General features: G+C 44.6%; 4 protein-coding genes across 6 annotated transcripts in view; 1 reads left to right on the top strand and 3 right to left on the bottom strand.

Moving 5' to 3' along the window:
• Positions 1–162: 162 nt before the first annotated feature.
• Positions 163–4,463, bottom strand: Smg6. Of its 2 annotated transcripts, XM_064695056.1 has the most exons (11): positions 4,344–4,463; positions 3,800–4,032; positions 3,289–3,677; positions 2,780–3,226; positions 2,342–2,712; positions 2,141–2,283; positions 1,950–2,085; positions 1,801–1,896; positions 924–1,745; positions 722–858; positions 163–661 (listed from the first exon to the last, which is right to left on the bottom strand). In XM_064695056.1, the coding sequence occupies exons 1-11, from the start codon at positions 4,355–4,357 to the stop codon at positions 519–521; spliced, it is 2,931 nt and encodes a 976-aa protein (XP_064551126.1). In that variant the 5' UTR covers positions 4,358–4,463; the 3' UTR covers positions 163–518. The 2 variants fall into 2 exon arrangements, with proteins under 2 accessions (XP_064551126.1, XP_064551127.1); XM_064695057.1 differs by lacking the exon at positions 4,344–4,463 and having other exon boundaries at positions 3,800–4,082.
• LOC135437190 (WD repeat-containing protein 91) lies at positions 4,349–5,635 on the top strand. Its single transcript, XM_064695062.1, has 3 exons — positions 4,349–4,748; positions 4,815–4,955; positions 5,011–5,635. The coding sequence occupies exons 1-3, from the start codon at positions 4,505–4,507 to the stop codon at positions 5,571–5,573; spliced, it is 948 nt and encodes a 315-aa protein (XP_064551132.1). The 5' UTR covers positions 4,349–4,504; the 3' UTR covers positions 5,574–5,635.
• Positions 5,636–5,685: 50 nt separating this feature from the next.
• The window catches only part of gukh (GUK-holder), a 43,825-nt gene continuing 28,392 nt past the window's right edge, over positions 5,686–21,118 (bottom strand). The window contains exons 2-6 of one of the 2 annotated variants that reach the window (XM_064695054.1): positions 20,777–21,108; positions 17,419–17,765; positions 15,692–15,964; positions 10,130–12,903; positions 5,686–7,265 (exon numbers count right to left, since the gene is read on the bottom strand). In XM_064695054.1, coding sequence (XP_064551124.1) covers positions 6,163–7,265; positions 10,130–12,903; positions 15,692–15,964; positions 17,419–17,765; positions 20,777–21,108 — 4,829 coding nt within the window. In that variant the 3' untranslated portion in view covers positions 5,686–6,162. The remainder of the gene's footprint in view (positions 7,266–10,129; positions 12,904–15,691; positions 15,965–17,418; positions 17,766–20,776; positions 21,109–21,118) is intronic. The other variant, XM_064695055.1, reaches the window with a different exon arrangement.
• On the bottom strand, positions 7,272–10,123 carry LOC135437192 (uncharacterized). Its single transcript, XM_064695064.1, has one exon. It carries the CDS (start codon positions 9,849–9,851, stop codon positions 8,925–8,927), a length of 927 nt encoding a protein of 308 aa, XP_064551134.1. The 5' UTR covers positions 9,852–10,123; the 3' UTR covers positions 7,272–8,924.

Raw genomic sequence — 21,118 nt, 5'->3', positions numbered from 1 at the left:
GGAAAAAACAAAACGAGATTCCTAGCAGATGCAAGTAAGCATCATCGAGTTTCTAAAATATGTTTCAAAACGACTGCTGTCAATAATTAACAAATACTTCTATAAATTGAATGATTGGCAAAAGGCAAAAACCCCAACTTAAGCCGATATATTAACAACAAATTTGATTATACAACCCTTCAATTTTTATTTTATTGTTATAACGCAAATCACAAATGTATGTAAAAATTTGGAAAGCAAATGTTGATATGTCTGTCGGCCAAATATTTCAAGCCGAATCGATTTGGCAAAAGCCTCACGCGAACAAAACCAGCACATAACTATGCTCCAACTTGAAGCGCAGAGCCACGTCCCATGTTTACGTGTGCTACGGCTGTTGGCCGCAACATACATAGTCAAATATGTCTAATGATGGTAATATGAATGTACAAGCTCGCTCTTCACAGCATGCATACGCAGGTGGATGAACCTGATACAATTGTCAGCACGGTATCGCAATTTTCCCTCAATGTTGGCGCTCAGGTTGATTCACGACAGTCCTTGGCCCATTGCAAAAACTCATCCAAGGCGCTAACTGCCAGATTGCGCGCCAATGCCTTTACGCGCAGATTCCGATCGGTGGTGATGAGCACCAGTTCCGTTTGAATAAAGCACTTGCCATCTATAAGAGTATATTTCATCTAATTAAGGTCTAATTAGTCTATAAAAGGAAGCGTTATACCTCTGCATTGCTCAGAGCTGGCGTTCTTGGAAACAGCAACAGCTGTTGCCAGAATCTTGTCATCATTGGAGGCGTACTCCTCCTCAACGAGTGCAAACAACGAAGCATTAATAACAGATCCTTTTGTTGTAGCACATCTAAAAGAAAACAGTAAAGCATTTATAAAATGAACTGCAACTTAATTAGGTAAGCATTTCCATACTTAACATTATTTTTGGCCGATCTAATGAACTCCAGCGACTTTTTGGCACGCGATGATACTTCATCAAAATGATGAATGCGTTGCGTCTGCTTAGAGCTGCGATACGAATCCAACTTGACACCCTTAGATAGTCCGTCAAGCTCTTTTACCACCGTCAGCGGTATAATAATCGTATAGCGCTTAAATTCCATAGATAGTTTTTCAATATCCTCGAGACAATCGATAAAGCAATTGGTGTCGGGCAAGAGGTAACGCGGACGCACCTCAATGTACAATTTGGAATCAACTAATTTCAGAATTTCCTCCAACTTGCTACTGCAAATCTGCTTGACTTTGGCTTTTGCCTCGAGTTGTTTCTTCAATTTGCACAGTTGCGACACATCCGCATTGGCGCTCGTCGAGCAATGTGCGTCTACTTCTTCTAGTCTTGGCTCGGATGTGCAACTCTCTGCAGACGTAGATACAACACAGCTTTCCACATTAAAGTCATTAAGTGCCACTTGCATAGCGGTGTTTAAATCCTCGATTGTGAAGCTCGCATTTAGCGGCAGCTGCAATGCTTCCTGATGCTGTATGTAAATCTCCTGGAACAGCAATATTTGTCGTATGCGTTCCACAAACTGCACACGCTCGGAACTACGATGGCAGCATTCTCTGCTGACCACATCACGACCCAATGGCTCAAAACCGCTAAGCATAACGTCCTCATCCAACGCGACATTGGTAAATCTAATATCTGTGTCTGTATCCAGTTTGTTGTATATGATTTCAAGGTGATCAAAAAGAATTTGCAGCTCCGCCCAGCAGTCAATAAAAGAGTGGCTATAAGATGAAAATCTAGTATTAAAAACAAATGCTAATAGAGTTCAAAACTTACTCTTCCGTGCGCACAGGCTCCCAAAGTTTCACATTGATGGTCAGCCAATGTGTATAGATCTTCACAAACTGCAGATAAGTGTTGATGCGTGTTAATCTGTAAAGGAACAACGTTTAATACTAGGTCATAACTCCACAGTTTTCACATACTCTTCATCTGTGAAGCATTCTAGATCGGCTGACTCCTCCGTGAGGCTGGCAAGTAGTTCGTTAGCCCTGCTCAGCATTAGACCAAACAATGCATTGGCAAAGTTGAAGCTATGATAACGCATTTCACGACGATTAACTAAAAAAAAAGCAACGTTTTAATTACTCTGCTGATAAGAGCTATCAGTGTTTACTTTTTAGCTTGTTATGCTCCAACACAAACACATTTAGTGCCACCATTTTCATAAGTTTGGTGCGCGACACGAGATTGTCATACTTGAGAGCCGCACCGAGTTGAACTTGCAGCTTTCCCAGCTGCTGGTACATACACTCAATGCTGCAGATGACAAAAAGAGCTGCAATCAACGTTAGATTAATTCATTTTTTATGCTTACTCAGTGGCTGTAAAAAGTTTGCCCACTAGATACAGGTACAGCGACACAACGCGTGGTAGCAAATCCTCTGCTGACATTTCATCGTAGCGATTTACTTCGGTTATAGTTGGCCTGTTCTTCGCTTTGGCTTTGACATCGGTTCGATGCAAACGCCTTATGCCATCTGGATAAATCCAAACTTCCCTGCGCATTTGCTTCGATTTTTTGGGCTTGCTGGCGGCACAATGCATTGGAGATTGCTTCATTTCGGTTTCCTCATATTTGCGGCGGATTTCATCAAACAAATCAAGTAAACTCTCCTTGGCCGATTGTATAGCATTGGATGTTAATAGGCTGCGCATATAATAATACACAGCATCGAAGCGTTTGTGCTGTGGAAGAGGTATACGACAGTTTGGTCAGTTAATTAAAATCACAACTATAGAAACAATTACTTACACTATAAATAGCAACAATGGCCAATTGGTTGTAGGGCGCTCCATTGCCAGGCACAAGCTCCTGAGCCCGCTGGTAGTATTTGCAGGCCTCTGTAAGGTCCGTTAATTGCAAGTGGTTCGTGCGATAGCGTGACAAGTCGCCCAAGCAGATGAGCAAACGTTGAGCGACCACCTTGACTGCGCTTTCACAGCGCGCGGAGATGTACTTGGCCATGAGCTTGTCAAAGAGCGCTCGGTAAAACTTTATTGACTGCTCGATGAGCAGTAGAATGTGCCTTTGGGCAACATTCGTTTGCTGTCGTTTTAGATACTCCCGCACATTGTAAAAGAGAAGCTTCCAAAAAAATGCATCCACTTTGTGTTCACACACGAATTTCAACTGTTCCAGCAATAAACAGCAAAACGCCTCTTGTAGCTGCCCATGCAAGCTGCAAAAGTTCTTCCAGTTCTACAAGCAATATAATTAGCACATGATGAATCATCCTTTCAATAAAAACTGCAAATACTTACGATAAGAATTAGATTACGTTGTTGCAGCACCATTAGTTGATCGTACAATTGCACAATAATCTTGACGTTAGCCATATTCAGTAGCTGCTCAAACCACGCCGGATGGTCGGTGGTGAGACGTACGCGTGACAGTGGCGACAACGGGGTTTGTTCATGCATCCGTGCCGAACGCGTACGATTGCGTCTACGGGTTCTATGCACAGTTCGCACGCTGTCCGCGCTGGATGCAGCTGTTGTTATTGCTGGACTGGCATTTACCCGCAGTATGCCGGGTATGCCCACTTCGGTTGATCTGTTCTCCAAGCTGATACACCCGCTGGTATCCAAAACGGGTGCGGACATTCCTGTCGTATTTCCAGCATTTTCCTTCGGCTTGCTCAGAATTTTGACTGAAAAGATATTCACGCGCGCGCAAAAACACACAGTATACACACACAATATACATATAAATATATATAGAAACCACTGTTAATTGTTGCGCGGTTAAGTGTGACTCATGTATCTATATTACCTGGCCTTGTACTGACTGGTGGCGTAGGTTCCGTATTTTCAGCATCCTCTGCTGCGTGGCTGTTGTGACTGCAGCTTGCAGCGAACTTGTTCTGTAGCCGTTTCGGTAAAGTCCCAATGATTAGCGATATATCATTTTGATCTTTTGTTCCCTTTCGACTCATATTTCGAATGTTGCTTTTCCAGCTGCATTTATTCCGTTTTGATGCGTTGAACGTGATTCCCCTTTGTTTTCTATAATCAAAATGTTACTATCAAAAGTATTACGCAGAAATATCTACACAAATGTCGGTGTGACCAGTTTACAGATAAAAATAATAAATAGTATTTCAGCTATCGATAGTTTTGCAGCCTGAAAATATACGATACCAAGTTGAAGTTGAACACCAGGACATAACATTATTCCCTTTGCTTAAGAAAATTTGGGTGACTGGTTTTTTTTTTCAATTCAAAAACTATGCTACCTAAGTTTTGCTGAAAGTACACTATGAAAAAAAGTAAAAAAAAAAAGTGTGACCATTTGACAACATTAAAAAATACTTTACGGCGAAATCCACATTCAGATTGTATTTATCATACAGTTAATTTGGAACCACAAAGCGAATTGAGTAACAAGCACTTGCAAAATTATAGATATTTGTTTTTAAAAAAATAAAAAAAATAATTACTGAGCGCTGCTTTGATTTATCGTATCTAAGCGCAAAAAATGGCCCAGGTTGCTTATTTAGATAGCATGCTGCGTGAGTATTTAGTGTATCGGGGATATTCAAACACCCTGAAAGCTCTCGATGTCGAGCAGCGCAACGAAAAGGATCAACATTTTCGTGCGGAGCGATTAATAGAACATTTTAATGCCGCTGTGCAAGCGTCGGACCTCAAGGCGCTGCGCAGTCTATGGCTGCACTTGGACAACAACCTGTTCAGCAAGCTGGATCACACATATGCCGTTGGTAAGCTACAAGCTACACAATGGCTCCTCATGTTCCATTTCAATTATGTTTTGACCTGCATTACAGCCGTCAAGAAACTGGAAAATAGCCTGCTCAAATACTATCTGGTGACAGCGTACAGCAATAATAAATCGGACAAGATATCGGAGTTCTTTAACACATTGGCCAGCGAGCTGCATCAGCAGAGCGAGTGGAAGGACTGGTTCTGTAAGATGAGCATCCATTTGGCTTCAGCCACATTTTCATTTGAATTATTTTACAGTCTTCTCGTTCTGCAAGAATGCCGAGGAGTCACCCACATTTGCACTCTTCTTTACCAAGCAGTGGCAGGACACTTTGCTGCTGTCGTTGCGCAACTTTCTGACCACTGTTTATCAGTGCCTGCCACAGCCGTCATTTGTGCGCGCCGAGCAGGAGGCCGCGCACATGCAGCGGCTACAGGATGATAATACACGTCTCCGTGCACGCCTACTGCAGCTGCAGCAGGAGCAACAGCAGCAGCTAGCCAGCGCATCTAGCTCACAGAATCTAAGCGGTGGTGACGGCGGCACTCGACGTCGCAGCTCTTATCGGCAGCAACAGAGCCTCAGCGACATCTTGCCCTTCGACATCAGTCCACCGGGTCACATAGTCGATGACTTTTGTATTATTGCCTCCGAGGCGAGCATTGTGGGTCAAGCCAGTGAAGTGCAGGCACGCGGGCTTAAGTTACTCATACGCAACATTGGCTCCGGCAGCTCGCCAGTGATGACCCGCAAGGACAATGGCGGCGACAAGTCTTCGTCCAAACACAGATCCGGCAGCGTGGGCCGTAGTTGGATTTAGTTTTAAATGAATAAATACAGATAAATAAATAAGTATATATGTTTTCTTCGCTTGATATTTTATTTATTTGCGCTTCATCCTAATCGAATAGACATACAAAATAAAGAGCAGATGCATGTAAGGTATTATTTAATTGCAATAAATAACGTAAAATTACAAATAAATATTTGACGATTCGTGTATAAAATATTTCGGTCTATACAAGCAGCACAATTTAAAAAATACAATTTACTGTATAATGGATATTTTGTATATAGCAATCAATTATTTTATATATGTATCTAGAGATGTATAAGTATATGTAAATTTTGCATAAAGTAGCATCGATTTTGACTCGGAACATAGACGCGTTCCATTCTATATAAGATAAGTAAATGCGTTTTTCAGTGTCCTTCCTTGAGTTTGGGGAAGTGAGCGAAGCGCCAAATGCAATTGCTTTTCACGAATTACGTTTCCTTATGGAATATGTATATGTATAAGTATGTATCTATGTATTTATGTGTGTATGCATATGTATAGGGTTACGGCCATCCCCTGCCTCCCCGGCCAACAGCGACGGGTTTGACCCGCATTTGTTGCCCCTGCCTCCTTACAGCGCCGTCTCGAATGCTGGCAGTGACGTGGGCGCGCTCACATATTTATTGCTCTCCACGGTAATTGCTCCAACTGAGGCGCTGGCACTCCGGCCAAAGCTGGGCTTCAGCTCGCCGCGCATAAAGTTGTTCTCATCGGTCTGCAGAAAGAAATTGCGCTTTAAATCGAAACTGGAGACGGCCACAGAGCTGGGACTGGTGCTATTAGCTACAGTACACGCCGCTGTTTCATCCGCCTCGGAGCTGGCCCGCGAGCCACCGCTATTATTGGAGTGATCCTCATCGCTGTTGCCCTCCGGTATTGTGGTGGTCATGATGTCCGTGCGTGGCAGAACGGAGGCAACTGCGGTATTAGGGCCGCGTATCTTAGGCGCAAAAGTCTTTGAGGGTGAGCCGAATTGGCCCTGGCGCAGCATCCTGCGATTGGCAAAGGTCTTTGGCGAGCCGCTCAGGTCGAGCAGCTTTAAGCTGGAGTTCAACGTTGGCTTAGACGCACCAGGCGTCGCAGTGGCCACCTTTTGGCTTGACGCAGTCGGTTTACTCGGCGGCGCGGACGACTTCTTGAGCAGCTCCACGGCGGACACTTTGCGCTGCACGGGGCTCGTCTTGGCGGACTTGGCCAGCAACAGCTTCTTGAAGTCCATCAGCGTCGTCTTGGTCTGACCAATGCGATCCGCGCATGTGTTCAGCCGTTCCGGTGAGTTGTCGTTCCAATTGCGCGCCGGCTGTTTCATGGGCGGCATATTCTCCGAGACGCTTGTCTCCGACCGCGTGGGCGTTGAGGTCAGAAAGCTGCCGCTGCAAATCCTTGGCACAATGGGCGATATATTGCTGCGGCCATCAGCTGCAGCGGCAGCATTCGAAGCGGATGCGGTGGCGGCAGCGGCACGCGCCACACGCTCAGCATGTCGTATGGGCGTGGCATACAGATCATCCCGGCACGTTACATTGCCGCTGGACAACGGCTTCGGCTGGCTTCGCCGGTTCTGCAGCGTCCAATAAACGGGCGTATTGCGCTGAAAGGGCGTGGCATCCGTGGCCTGTGTATTCAACTGTGCTGGCTGCACTTGCTCATAGATATTAGAGAAACGTTGATACCCTACGAAAAAGAAAAGAAGGCCATACACAAAATGTCGATCAGTTGAGCTCAGTTAATGGACATGGAGCTATTTTAGTAGGCGTTTTTAAAGTGCGTTTACCCAAAAATAAAGTAGTCCTCAATTATAGAAGCATTCAAGCAAGCGCAAGCCGTACGTACCTGTCGACGCTTCACTGTACCTGTCTGGCTTGTCCCCAGGAGCGTATGTGTTATGTACATATGTGGTGCAATGGATGCGTTGGATGGGTGTGCCCAGAAATGCATGGTGGTGCTCGTGCTGGGTGTTGGAGTGGGGTGGTGTAGGTGGTGGGGGTGCAGTGTCTATGGTGCCCATTAGCCCATGTTATGCAGTGGATGATTATTTTTTCTTTTTTTCTTTTCATTTTCTTTTTATGATACAATGATTGATGCGAATTTCTTGTTTCTTTTTCTCAATTTATTTTCATAACTTTACTTACGATCGGTGGGCTTTTTGTTTTGTATGGAATGTGATTGAACTTAAGAGCTCTACTTATCTAGGTACTTAAATGTGAATAGGTTCTCGTTTCATTTCAAACTAGGCGCTAATTTTTTAAACTACAAACTGTTAAGTTGCGTTAGTTGGGCGAGGTGCAAAAAACTACTACTACTACAATATATATACACACATACATATTAAATATAAATTATGCAATAGAAGTTTTTTGCACGCTTGTAAAAATGTTCGGAATCAAATTAAAATCAAGCAACTCAAATTTAAATTGAATTTGTTGTCTTAAAAAATTAGCGTCATAATTTGTCATAAATTGAATACTTAATGCATACATTTGTGATAATTGTTGTTGTGGAACAAAACATAATCGGTGCAAAAAACTTTACAGAATTTACAATACACATGTGTTGTTGTAATGTTAATAGAACGAATAAGTTTAGGTATTTTATAATTAGTTACAGTTAAAACATATAAAAAACACATAGTTTAAGTACACACACATAACACTTAATTAAAGGTGATTGTTAAAAAACAGTTAGTTAAACAAATGAAAATCATACAAAAAACTGTTTACGCTCCCAAGGCGGGAAAACAGAGCAAATTAAATATATGTATGTAAAGTTAGCAGAACATGCTGCTGATTGAATAAACATATGTTAATAACAAACATTAGATAATTATTAAATTCAATAAATTGAATAGCTAGCATTTCAAGTGTACAGTCAAGTCGGTTGCAAGGCGAACTCGATTTGCAACGATCTGGCAGCACTAGTATTTTGAACGTACGTCTTAAGTTGGCCGCAGCTGGCCACTAAGTAAGCTTGTTAAGTTGGCTGCAGAAGCGGAATCCTAGAGAAGTTTTCAGTATCTTTATGTAGGCTGTCAAGATGTTGAATAGAGCATTGAACCTGTGACTAAACAGCGGCTGGCACTGTTAAAAACTCGCTTCCGGCAACACTAGCCCATTGAACACGTACGAAACAAAGACGGAGTCTGTGTAGACTGAGACTAAGAAAAGGCTGGCATAGGACCGCATAGGTCTGGCTAAGATAGACAATTAACGTGTGCTGTTTGCTCAAGACCCCCACTTGACAACGTGCGGCAAGACGAGGCACGAGTGGAATGGTCTAACTGCTGCTATATTTTAACTTAAGGTCAAGTTAAAGACAAGCCAATGAGCCACCCTGCTACCAGATTTCCGTAACCTCAAACTTTTGCAGGAGGCGTTGGCGTCTAGCGCCGTTATCCTCATTGGGCAGAATGATTTTAAAGGGTCGCAGCAAGACGCTCTCCACGAACGATTTGTGGTATCTGCTGTGAGGTATGGGTGGCAACTGCATGTGCGGCGCCACCAACTCATCCGCCTCCTCCTCCTCGGACGAGTCGCAGGCAGTGTCATTGTCTGGCGGCTCGCCCTCGTTTGGCACGCTGGTCGTGTGGAATGCGGGTGAATCATCAAAGTTCTCGAGCGATTTGTTCTTCAAATAGGAGGAGTCAATGCATGTGGTCGATAGCGAAAACTCATCGACCAGCCGCTCAAAGGACTTGGCTATCTTGCGCTCAGCGGGGCAGCCCGAATTTGGTGTGGTGGACGCCAATTGCATATTGCTCAGGTTGCGCAGTTTCAGCGAACTTGTTGCATGCAACATAGGGGGCAATGCACCGTAAGGTGGCGTCGACGACAAACAGTTTTCCTTATTCATTTCCAGCTTCAGCTCATCGTTGGCCAGCCTATAGCTGTTGTTGCGCTTCAGCGCGACAGAGCGGCATTTGCTCTGAGTGGGAGAGGAAGTTGGGTTGGGGTTGGGGCTACGTTTGGGGGCAGTTGCATTCGAAATGGAAAACTGCGTTGCAGCAATTGGGTCAATCGATAAAACGGCGGCAGTTGCCAAATCGGATGGGGACGGGGTTGGGGCTGTGGGTGTGCGTATTGCAGCTTCAGCTATGCCATTTACTTTCATTCGGGGTGGCAGCGGTGGGGGTGGGCCTGCGGCTGGGGCTGATTTTATGTGGGGGCTGAATTGGGGGTTAGTTGACGGCGTGGCAGCAGCAACCCTCACTTGCGTGCCACAAGCTGTGGGGGGAATCGGCTGTACACATGAAATGCTGCTCATTGATGCGAATTTTGACTTGCTCAGCAACAAATTTGAGTGGCTTTCGTTGTTGTTGTTATTAAAAGTTGTTGTTGTTGTTGTGGTAGTAGAGTGTAGTAGCGTATTATTTACAATGGCAAGGATTTGGTTTGGGTGCGTCAAAGCGGTTACGTTAACAAAATCACTGCAACTGGCATTAAATTGTTGTTGCTCTGCTTTTTGTTGCAGTTGTTGTTGCTCAGGTTGTTGTTGTTGCAGATGTTGTTGTTGTTGTTGGGTTGCTGTTCGCAGAATCTTACCTTCTTCCGCAGAGCTGGCCGAGGCGGTCGTTGTGGCCGATGATGAACTGGTTGCCGTGGAGCCCGTGGATGAATTCGATTTACTGGAGGGCGAGGGCATCATGCCGGCCGTGGCCACAGGAGTCGTAATTGTCTCGTAAAAGGGATTCGTATTGTTGGCCAGCAGTTGCTTCTGCTCCTGATAGCTGCTGCTGCTGCTGCTGCCCGGCTGATAGGCGGTCATTTTGCTGAGCGGCGATTTGGCTAATATTGGACGCACATTGGCCACCTTGCGATTGGCCGCGATGCCGCCGCTTAATAATAATTTGGCGCTCTTTGTTGTTGCTGCCGCGGCTGCTGTTGCACTTTCACCCGTGGCGTCTCGCGTTGCACTGAGCAGCGCACTTTCGGTTTCCTTCACATACGGCCCAGGTGCGAAGGTGGTGTGCGCTCCCTTGCGTCGCTTCAGACTGTCCGAATCGTATATGATGCGACCCTCGGCAGTTGTGCGCACCCGACGCTGGCCGCCGCTCGGCGAGATGAGCGACTTTTCCTCGCGCAGCTCGCTGATCTCCGCGTACATGGGCACGCCGCTCTCACCACCGCTCAGCCCGCCCGCCCTAGCAGGGGTGCCAGCAGCAGCAGCAGCTGCGACAGCTGTCAGCTCTGCGCAGGCTTCGCTCTTGCTGCCGCCGCTTGCCGCATGCCGACGCAAATGCTGTGGCAGCTCGTTGAGCGAAACGTACTCCGAGGGTTGCTGTTGATTCGCTCCCTGCTCGGGCGCCACCCTCCTAACTATGTCATTGGAATAGTAGATGGCGAGGTTGTTTTTGGCGCGATTGTGCTGCCTACTGTTGTTGTTGTTGCTGTTGCGATTGTTGTTGTTGTTGCTTATATCCGCTATAGTCACATACTCGCCCGCCAGGTCGTAGAGCTTGTCGTCATCCACAGCACTCGCCGCGGCGGGCTTTGGTGGCGAGCAGCTTTTGCCCGGCGACCTTTTGATGGCTGCCGGCAGCACGACTCGCAGCTTTTCGAGCATGCCACCGAGAGCTTTTGTCGGTGTGTGCTTCAGCTCGTTCAGGTTGTGGTCCTTGCTGCTGCTGCTGCTGCCATTGTTGGTGGGCGTCAACTGCTCGGGCACATCCGATTCAGTGTCGACGTCCAGCTGCAGGCTGGTCAGCGTGCGCTCGGCATCCGCATCCTGCGACTGATGCTCATCATCGTCGCTGGTGGTGGGCGTTATGATGCACATGGAGGGTATGCGTTTCGCATTGATTGCCGTCTTCTGTTTGATGCGCTCGATGCGCTCCACGCCCTCCAAATCCGAGCACTCCGAGTACTCCAAGTCAACGGGCAACGGCTGCGCCGAGCGTGGCGCGCCATCCTCCGCATGATGCTGCTGCTGCTGCAGCTGCTGTTGCTGCTGCACTGCATCCTCCGTCTTGGCAGACAGCTTCACATTCCGCTTAATGGTGCCGGTTCGCTCCAGAGTGCTGCCAATGGTACTGCTGCTGTAGCTGCGCTCCAGGGTGCTACTGCTGGCGCTGTTGCTGTGGCTCTGGCTGTGCTTGCCCAGCGAGCTGCTGCGCTCGGGCACATCCGGTCCGGTGCAGACGGCCACGTTCATCAATGTGGTGCACACGGTGCCCGCGGAACTGGTTGTGGTCGATGTGGAGCCGCGTCCGTATAGCTCATATTCGTTCTCCGCATTGAGCACCGTCTGATTCGATTGGCTGCCAAAGGAGTAGCTGCTGGTGTGCAGGCTCTGCTGCAGCGGCGTCATCGGCGGCTCCTCCTCCTTCAGCGTGCGCAGACCGCTGTCCATGTGGAACGATGTGTAGTAGCCCTCCGTGTCGCAGCTGTATGCGGAACTGGTCTCATCGTCCAGATGATTGGGATAGCCGCCCGCATCGCCCTGCAGCTCCGGCGTGGCGGTGCCCTCGCTGGTCACACTGCTCGAGGCGGAGGTGTTGAGGAATCGCCGCCGACTCAGCATGGACGACGGCGGACCGCTGCTGCTGCACGGCTGGAAGCTGGAGACGTTCAGCGAGGTGTTCGAGGCGCTTGACTTCGGCTGCATGGTTATCTCGCTGCCAATCGAGGCGCGTCCCGACTCTGAGCTGGCGCTCCAGTTGCCGCTCGACGAGTGCGGCTGCTCCTCCTTGCCAGCCGCGTCCAGGCGATGTAGCCCATTGCGCCGCTGTCGGTTCAGTGTGGCCGTTTCACGCATCTTGACGTTCGCCGCCGACGCCGCCAGCGAGGACAACTGCAGCTTGCCGCGCAGCTGGCCGCTGCTGGACACGCTCATGCTCTTCTCCGACGAGGAATACGAGGGTTTTCGTTCGTGCGAAAACCGAGATTCACTCTTCTTGGCAATCAGCTCATGCACCACGCACTCATCGTCAATGTCTCGGCTCGCCTCGCGCTTGGACTTAAGCCCAGCGTTCGCTGACGGCGCTGGCACCGAATGTCCGTGGATGTGGCTCGGTTCCGGCTTCTCCGTGGAGCTGTTCTGCGAACTGCAGCCGCTGGTGTCCAGCTGGCTCGACTCGCCAACGCCGCTCAGCTCGCCATTGCGCTGCATAAACTTGAACCGATTGCGGCCCCATTGCTTCAGCGAGTTCAGGCGGGTCAGCGTGCTCTTCCCCTTGTCGTAGGGCAAGGCAACAGATTCCTTTTTTAAGATGTCGCTCGATTTGCTGCGTCCGAATTTCTTGGATTTCTTTGTCGTATCCACAGTTGTCGCGGGCGCTGGCGATGTGGCATTCGATGGATGCTTCGAATCCGCATTGCTGTTATATGGATGGGGAAAATGTTTTGTTTTTGTTGTTGTTGTAATGTGGTTGTTGGGAAACATAAAAAAGAAAATATATATATGTTTGGTATATGGTTAGCTAAATTGTAAGACTTGATGAAGATGTGTGCGATATTTGGTTAGAAGATAGACCGAAACAGTTCGGCAGAGAGACAGAAAGAGAGAGTGAGAGAGAAAGAGAGAGAGAGAGAGAGAGCGGGAGGGAGTCTGGAGGAGAATGTTTGCCAATCTATAAAAATCATTGTGAGGTGTGAGCCCAAAATATTCTTCCTAATATATTTGTTTTTTTCTTTCTTTCTTTTCATTTTCTGTCTCTGGTTAATTTCAGACAATTTATCAATTTTTTCATTTTAAAGCGAGCGAGAGTTTTCAGATACAAACACACACAGCCAAAGGAAATGCTCTGGGAAAATGTAGATTAATTAATGGCACAGTTCAAAGTTTAATTTTCAAGCAAACATTTTTTTTCTTCTGTTGCTGCTCTGCTTTCTGTTGATTATTAAAAGCGATTACAACATCTACATTTCTGAGTGCCCCCAGCTGAAGATTTTATTTCGTTAGTGGGGCAGCTGTGGCATGCACTTATAGACAGCATAGGGTGCACACACATACATACACACACTCACACACACACACTAATTATGCCGATAAGCAACGCTTTTCATTCAATTCCCCTCAAAAAAAAAAAAAAATCTTCAATTGAGCGATTTGCCACGGATTTGGGTGCAGGTCAGCTTTTATATGTAAGCATTTGCTATATGCAATGCACCAAATAATATGATATTTGAGCTTTAAAGAGGTGAGTTCTAAATATGACTAAGAAATTCCGTTTTTTGAGATTTGTTTGAGTATTCAGTACTTATAAGAAGAGTAAAGAGCAGACCAAATCTTAACTCTTTATATTCGGGAATAGTCCGTAAATCCATCCAAAATAATCATTGATAAATAATTTAAAGATATATATACATATATCAATGAAAGTGACGTTCTTTAGCTGTAATCTTTATAAATTATATGATATTTGCACTGTATGCACGCCAATCACTTGAAAAGTGAAAGAAGTATGGAAAATCTTTGGATCAAAGCTGGCAATATGAAAACATTTGATGTATACCCCGAAAGTAAGTTGACCTTTTATAAATGGGGGATATTTTGTATACGGAAGATTATTTCGATATAATATTTGATATTACAATACTTTAGATTTTAGAAAAGTTACATCCATAAAATTGTAGGTGTTCTTTTCATAATATGCAATATAGTTTCAAATACAACTGGAAATTCTTTAAGCTTTTTCGAAATATATCTATAACTGAAGGCAACTTCTCGGGTAACCCTCGCATTGCACACATCGCTCACAGTTTGACGGGCAATTGAGTTCAGTTGAGTTTGGTTTTTGGTTTGCTTTGCATATTTAATGCTGATCGCACAGATATTGAACAGCATTGGCATATATAGCATACAAACTCACACAAATACATGTGTGTGCCTGTCTAAGTTCGTGTGTGTGCTTGTGTGTGTCTACTGTGCAGTTTCATGTTGCATATGAAACGCAGTCAAACGGAATGACGACAACGTCGCAGGCATCGGGTCGTGGGTTTTGTGAGCAGACGACGCCAACAAAACAAATAAGATTTATGAAACTTTTAAGCAAAAGGCGTCAGCCAAATGCACTGAAGAAGTACGAGAGGCAAAAAAAAAAAAACACACACAACCCAACAGGAGTTGTTGTTGGCTTTTGACTGGTTGGCGAAAATCCTATAGAGAGTACGTGGCTCCACGCCTGAGTTATGCTGATGATGCGCAGGCTGAGTGCTGAGGGAGCTGCGAGTGGGCAGCATGTTGCTGTGCAACATGACAGCTGGCAACAATGTTGCCAAGCCAAATGGCAATAGAGCGTGCCTGTGTGTGGGTGGTTTGTGCCTGCGCTGAATGCAAGAGGTGAATGTCTCGGATATGAATGAATTTTATGATATATGCGAGCAATGCGTGTTGTGTGTGTTGTATGTGTGTGAGTGTGTGTGTGAGTGTGTATTGGTTTCTAATGTTGAGTAATTTGTTAGGCTGTTTTTTTTTCTTTGGCGTTTTGCAATTTAGTTTTAAGAATTTTTTTTGGCTGGCAGAAAAAAATGGTTTTCAATTTGCTTGGCTGAAAAAAAAATTATGTTGCTTGCAATTCATTTTAATTAGCATCGATCTAGACAGAAACAAAAATGTTGTAAACTTTATATGCAAACACAAACAACAATTAATAAGATTATTTACAATTCAGTTTTCTTTTGTACAACATTCAGTTTAATCAATTTTCTTCATTTAGTTCGGCATGCGCTGTGCTCCTAATTTAGCAAACAATTACAAAAAAATTAATTACATAATACAGAATACAAAAAAGGCACGAAAAATGTGTATAACATTTCGATAATTGTCTAAGAATTTAGAAAACAAATTAACTGAATAACCGTAATAAAAATGATTCAAATACTAAACAGCATAACAAATTTTGCAGCTAGAGACTTTTGATTTTCGAGTTTTCACACAATAATTTCATAGGAAAATGCAATCGATATAGTTCATATGGATCATATATAGTATGTACGATATGATATGAGGTCTCAGTATGTTTTATGTACAGTTTGAGAGCCACTGCATTGTAGATCTTTGCGAATTGGCAGCGAAAAGTGTTAAACAATAGTGGGAAAAAACACTCGCTTGGAGTTCTGCATATATGTACATCTATATTTGGACTGATTTGGATCTTGACATACCCATTGGCCGCATCCTGTATCTCCTTCTGGTCGATGCCCGCTATGGTGTTGCGACGCTTGCCGCGCACCTTGCGCGACCTCGACCGCCTGCTGACCGTCTGCACGTTGTCATCCAGATTGTTGGCCTCCGTCTGGTTATCCTCGGGGCTGCCGCTACTGGGCGTGGCAGTGCCAGCGCCGCCGGCATAGCAGCCCGTCGTGGATTTGCGAGCGGCGCACATCCGCTGGAAATGCTTGCCGGATGTGTTCACTGAGATCACTTCGGCGGGGTATCTGCAAATGGTTGGGTGGGGCAGAGTTGCATAAGATTAGATTTTAGAGAGCATTTTGTGGTTTTCTTTTTTCATTGTTGTTAGTCAGTTTTTTTTCATGCTTAAATGTAAGTCAAACATTTGCGCTTTAAATCAACGAAGCGTTAACAATGTTTGTCTCTTCTCCGCCGTCCTCTTCTCCAATTGTTTGTTTGCTGCGCCCATTTTGGGGGCGGGTACATTAAACAAATGAGCCATTACCGTAGAAGGGCGTGCGGGTTGCTGGTGTGGGCGTGGCCCTGGCCAACACTTGCATAATTGTCTATGTGTGTGTGTGTGTGTGTGTTTGTGGCCACATTGTAAATTTATGTAATGCGCAATTGAATTAATTTATTTGGCTTTTTAACGCTGCGGTTTCTGATTGCGTCGCATTACAAACAAAAGGCCAAATATTGTTAAAATATAAAATAACAAATAACAGAAAGGGCAGCTTTATGCGGCATGACGAGGCTTAAACACGCTTTCAAACATTATCCATGAAATTGAAACGATCTAGGTAACAATCTATTCAATACAAGAGTTTGCTGCTCGGTATATAATGGTACAGTGGAGTGGAGTAGCTATCATGGTTACAGAGGATGACCGCTTCAACCAAAAACTTAATATTCGATTTACTTTTTAATTGAAGAAGTATGAATATACTATATAGTAAGATATAGTAAGACTTGTACATTGGCTATTAGGTTTGAAACCCAACCTAAACTATTTACATCTGATGTCAAACTATCTATCAATTCAACCTATCTATTCAGGAATAAATTATAATAATATACAATATAATTAAAATCTAACCCAACAGCCTTATTTCCAACCGATTGTGTCTGTATAATATTTTTTTTTTAACACTTTTGAAAATGTGTTAAGAGAACAATTGCTAAATTTGTTTGTTAAAAAGTTGTTCATACAAAAATCCATTTTTTGACCGATTCTTCCTATAGGAGCTTTTTGAAATAGATGATATGATATTACTCATGTGGAGGATCACAATGAAGTTGAAGTTTTTTCATAATTTAACTTATTTCTTGGAACTATCATTCTTTATGCAGTTATGGGACTTAGTTGCCCGTTGCGGCCCAGTCCGACATATATGGACATGACAGATGGACATGGCTATATAGCCTTCCCTTTTAATCTGAGTTTATTTATATTTTTCATAAGATAGAAGTTTTCTTCCTCTATGTGTTACACATTTCATGACAAACTGATAAAACTCTCTAAAAAAGAGTATTGAAAGCAATATTGTATGTTTTCGTATGCAGCTCGGGCAAACAAAAGAAAACTGCTGTAAAAATGTACATGAAATACCAATAACAATGAAGATTTAAACGAAATTAGCATATGAAAATGTGCTGGCTGGCAGAGCACAATGACTGTCAAACTTTTGGCTAGAATCAAAATACGAATTGCTGTACTTACTTTAAGGCAATTATTTTGGTTTGTTCCTCGGGTGAAGGCAGTCGATGATTCAAAGGCACATCTTTATTGATATCGTTCGGTAGCAGCAGCTGCTGCTGCTGGAGATGATGATGGTGATGCTGATGGGCGCCGTCCGCCGTTTGGCTAATGTTGAGCGCGTAAAGCGCATCGGCTGCATCGGCGGAGAGCACGGACGGAGAGAGTGCGGGCGTTAGGACGCCATTATCACCAAAGGACAACGATGTGCAGATCGAGGTCTCCACATGGTGCATGCAATCGGGCGTGACGGTGACATCACCCAGCGCCTCGCTGGATGTCCATTTGCGCAAATCCTCGATGGCAGCGGGCTGCAAAAGGGGTTGAACAGAGATATGATATAAGATATGAGAGTGAGAAAAAGAAAGAGAGGGAGCGAGGCGAAAGGGCATTCGTTTAATTAGCAGTTGGCCAAAACGAGACATGCAAAAATATGTTTTAGGCCCTTAATTGGACCCGCGGCAGGACTCTGTCACGCATATCCTTGTTCCGTTGGAAGCCATTCATATGCTGAAAAATGAGCTGGACTCTTGCAGTTGGTGTTTGTGCAAACATTTCTCGTCAGCTTTGCTCTCTGTTTGCTTGGCCAGCGAATATTTGACCAAGTCACGCGATTTTTCATTTGGTAAAGCGCGAGAAAAACACGCGTTATTTTTTCAACTCGATTTCGATTTATTTTTGCTTGTGTCCGTTCTGTTGGCAACCCCATCGAAATTCAATCAGCCTAATTAAAAGCAATCACAATCTACAAATTCCCCCAAAATATTTCAAGCTTTATTTCAAAGTGAACCAATCGCACTAAGCAAAAGGCGCAATCGTTTCCATTGATTTTTTTTTTGGGGGGATGCCCATTAAAATCAATTGTAACAATTGAAAGTTAACTGTGGGAAAGGGGAGGGGGGGGGGGGTTGTTGGGGGTGTGGACTGGTAGGGCACGGACATGTAAGACGAAGTAACCCCAACACCCACATAATATCAGAAATTTACATAAAAAGACCACTTGAGCTACGCTTTCACAACGAAGCAAAACTTTCGTCTTTTTGGACTAACTTACGCATTAGGAACGCTTCTACGCACAGTGGTGCAACATTCAATTTATTTATAGGACTGCTAAGTAATTTTCAGCCAAGTTTTTTTTAAACCTAAATCTTTCAGTGGCATCAGATCTGAATAGTAGATTTTAAACATTTTGACGAATAAATAAAAAGAATAATATTTATATAAATTAGGAAACATATTTAAAACCAAGATTCGAACTGAAACCGGATATCCTTTTTGTAATAACCAGGTTTTCATAAATCGTAGATCGAGGTGCTAAACATTTTTTTTTTAAGATACGCAGGGTGATTTATAGTTTTTAATTGAAGCCAAATCGATTTTTATTAAGCTAGCATATTATTATCTCTATAAATCTTCACAAGTCCTCCATGGTCATTTTTTACCTTGTCAATTATATAAATATTATCATTACCAGTCGTTCACACCAAACTAAATGCTAAGTATATATAATATATTCATCTAATTCTTATTGGGCTTTTGAGGATTAAACTTTAAAGTATCTCTCACAATATTTTTCGCCTTTTTATATAAGCTTGTTACCAGTGTGCAAGTCCTGTCTAGCTGCCAATAATTTGTTGTTGTTTACGGTTCGTCGGCTCTTTGTTTGCCTCAATTGAATGGCACAGCGAACTGGCCAAGTTTCAATGATAAAATATTTGCACATAAATGTCGTACCATATATAATAAAAGCGAATTCCATGTGCTGCTGCTGCCTTCCGACAACGAACGGCAAAAAATAACAACAGCCATTTTTTGCTGCCGTAAGCAATAAACCGAATGCGCTAATGCGAATCTTGGCCAACTAGCGTTAAAGCCATGAAGCTAGAGCTACAGTTGGAGCTGGAGCTGGAGATGCGTTCATGTGGAACTGACGGCAACTAATGTCAATCGCAATGCGAAAAGGATTAAAAGTCATTCAATTAAGGAGCAGACGACAAAGACGTCGTCTTCATGTGGATATTGGCAGCGACCGGGCTAAAAGACGACATTCGACCACTTTTGGCCAACTATTGACAACTGGCTTTACGTTTTAGAGTCCAAACTAGTTTTGCCAAACTGCTGAACAGGAAAGTCGCCGTGGCGGCGGCGGCCTGGACGTCGCCGCCATCGTCATCGTCATCGTCAGCTAGTGGCTGTTTGTCTTAGCCAGCTTATCTAATGGCATGGATAAACAAGGAAAGACAACGTTGACGATGAAGCTGCCCGATGATGTGGATGAGGAAGATGATGGCGACGACGATGACGATGACGATGACGATGACGTTGACGACGGAGTTGAAGTTGTCCGTGGCAAATGGGACAACTCTGAAGCGCGTTAGCTCAAATTAAGTAACTGCGATTTACTGATACGAGCTGCGGCAAGGCGAGACGGTGGAAATAGTTTTAAAGAGTTAAGACTGAAGACCCTTTCTATGCGATTTCAACTGGCAATTGCATACGCCCAGCGTGGGACGTCACAACAGCAATTAAAAACGAAGTAAGACCATTTGGCCATCAGTTTTCGACCAAGAGATACCCTAGACACGAGGCACTATACAAAAAATTGTTTATCAAATAACTTTATATTTATAAATCTGTACCAAGAATCAAGAATTTATCTTTTACTCAGTGTTAAATCAATTATCAAGAACATAAAATGTATATAATATATATCTAATACAAGAGCGCTCTTTAAGCAAACCTGTGGATCGTCTATCTTTATAGGACCTATGAAAGAAGAGCAATAAAGACAGACAGATCCTACATTCTGTAGGCCCTTTGCCAATTACATGCACTTACTAAAGCCACCCTCCTTTTGACTATTAATTACTACAGGGTATAACAACTCAACTCAACTGAACTGAACTCGAAATGATTTGGCGACCGCCTCGTTAGCCAGAGGCCTGTTGTGTGGTCTTGGTATCAGCTTTGGCCCAACTTGTTTGACAACGACAGAGGTCTCTCTCTCTCTCTCTCTCTCTCTGTCCGTCTGGCCGTGTGTGTTCGTGTCTATGTGGAGCACATTGTTGGAAGATGTTTTGGCCATAGCTCTTTGAGCTGGCACAGCTGGCAAATAGCAGGAAGCAATGGCCACAACGTCAACCGCACAGACCACACACATGGGACCATGGTCGGGTTTCTGGGATTGGGCCGCCGGCTACGTTGTGGCAGATTATTATTTATGCATATGGCAAGCACTAACTCAGCTCCAGTTTTGTGGCTGCTCCACATACCAAGTATATAGTAACACCACCGGCCGTCGGAATCCGTGTTGGCTACTCACCAAGCGTATTTCAATCTCGGCATCGATGCGCGAGCGCAGCCTGCGATTGGCATTGCCATAGTCCGAGTCGGAGCAGAGCAGCGACTCCTCCATGCAGGACGCATCCGTTGTACCATCCAGGACGTCGTCATTCGTTTGTATATCGCCGTTAAAGGATATGGAACGTGGCGTTGTGGCTGCGCTGGACAAGAGCAACAACTCCTTGCCCGCCTCCTTGTACAGCTGGCGCACGCTCTGCGGTCGCGATTCGCTGGAGAACAGCTCCTTCTGGAATGCCTTGTCCGACTCGTAGTGCTGTTTACGTTGTGCAAAGGTGAGCAGGTCGCTTTCAGCTGTGAAGAG

The sequence above is a fragment of the Drosophila montana genome, unplaced genomic scaffold, assembly GCF_035044405.1.
Source record: "Drosophila montana isolate Dmon_TW-CO22-7 unplaced genomic scaffold, ASM3504440v1 contig_3733_1, whole genome shotgun sequence".
NCBI classification, from domain to species: Eukaryota; Metazoa; Arthropoda; class Insecta; order Diptera; family Drosophilidae; genus Drosophila; species Drosophila montana.
Note: the sequence above shows the minus strand (reverse complement) of the source record. Positions and strands in the feature narration are given on the sequence as shown.

Bases quoted from the DNA above. Each gene is read 5' to 3' on its own strand.
- Smg6 (XM_064695056.1), bottom strand. The intron at 2,284-2,341 runs GTAAGCATAAAA...TGTCATCTGCAG, and splicing joins AAACTTTTTACAGCCACTGA to CATTGAGTGTATGTACCAGC. The intron at 2,086-2,140 runs GTAAACACTGAT...CTTTTTTTTTAG, and splicing joins GGAGCATAACAAGCTAAAAA to TTAATCGTCGTGAAATGCGT.
- LOC135437190 (XM_064695062.1), top strand. From the start codon at position 4,505: ATGGCCCAGGTTGCTTATTTAGATAGCATGCTGCGTGAGTATTTAGTG. The intron at 4,749-4,814 runs GTAAGCTACAAG...CCTGCATTACAG, and splicing joins GGATCACACATATGCCGTTG to CCGTCAAGAAACTGGAAAAT. The intron at 4,956-5,010 runs GTAAGATGAGCA...ATTATTTTACAG, and splicing joins CGAGTGGAAGGACTGGTTCT to TCTTCTCGTTCTGCAAGAAT.
- LOC135437192 (XM_064695064.1), bottom strand. From the start codon at position 9,851: ATGAGCAGCATTTCATGTGTACAGCCGATTCCCCCCACAGCTTGTGGC.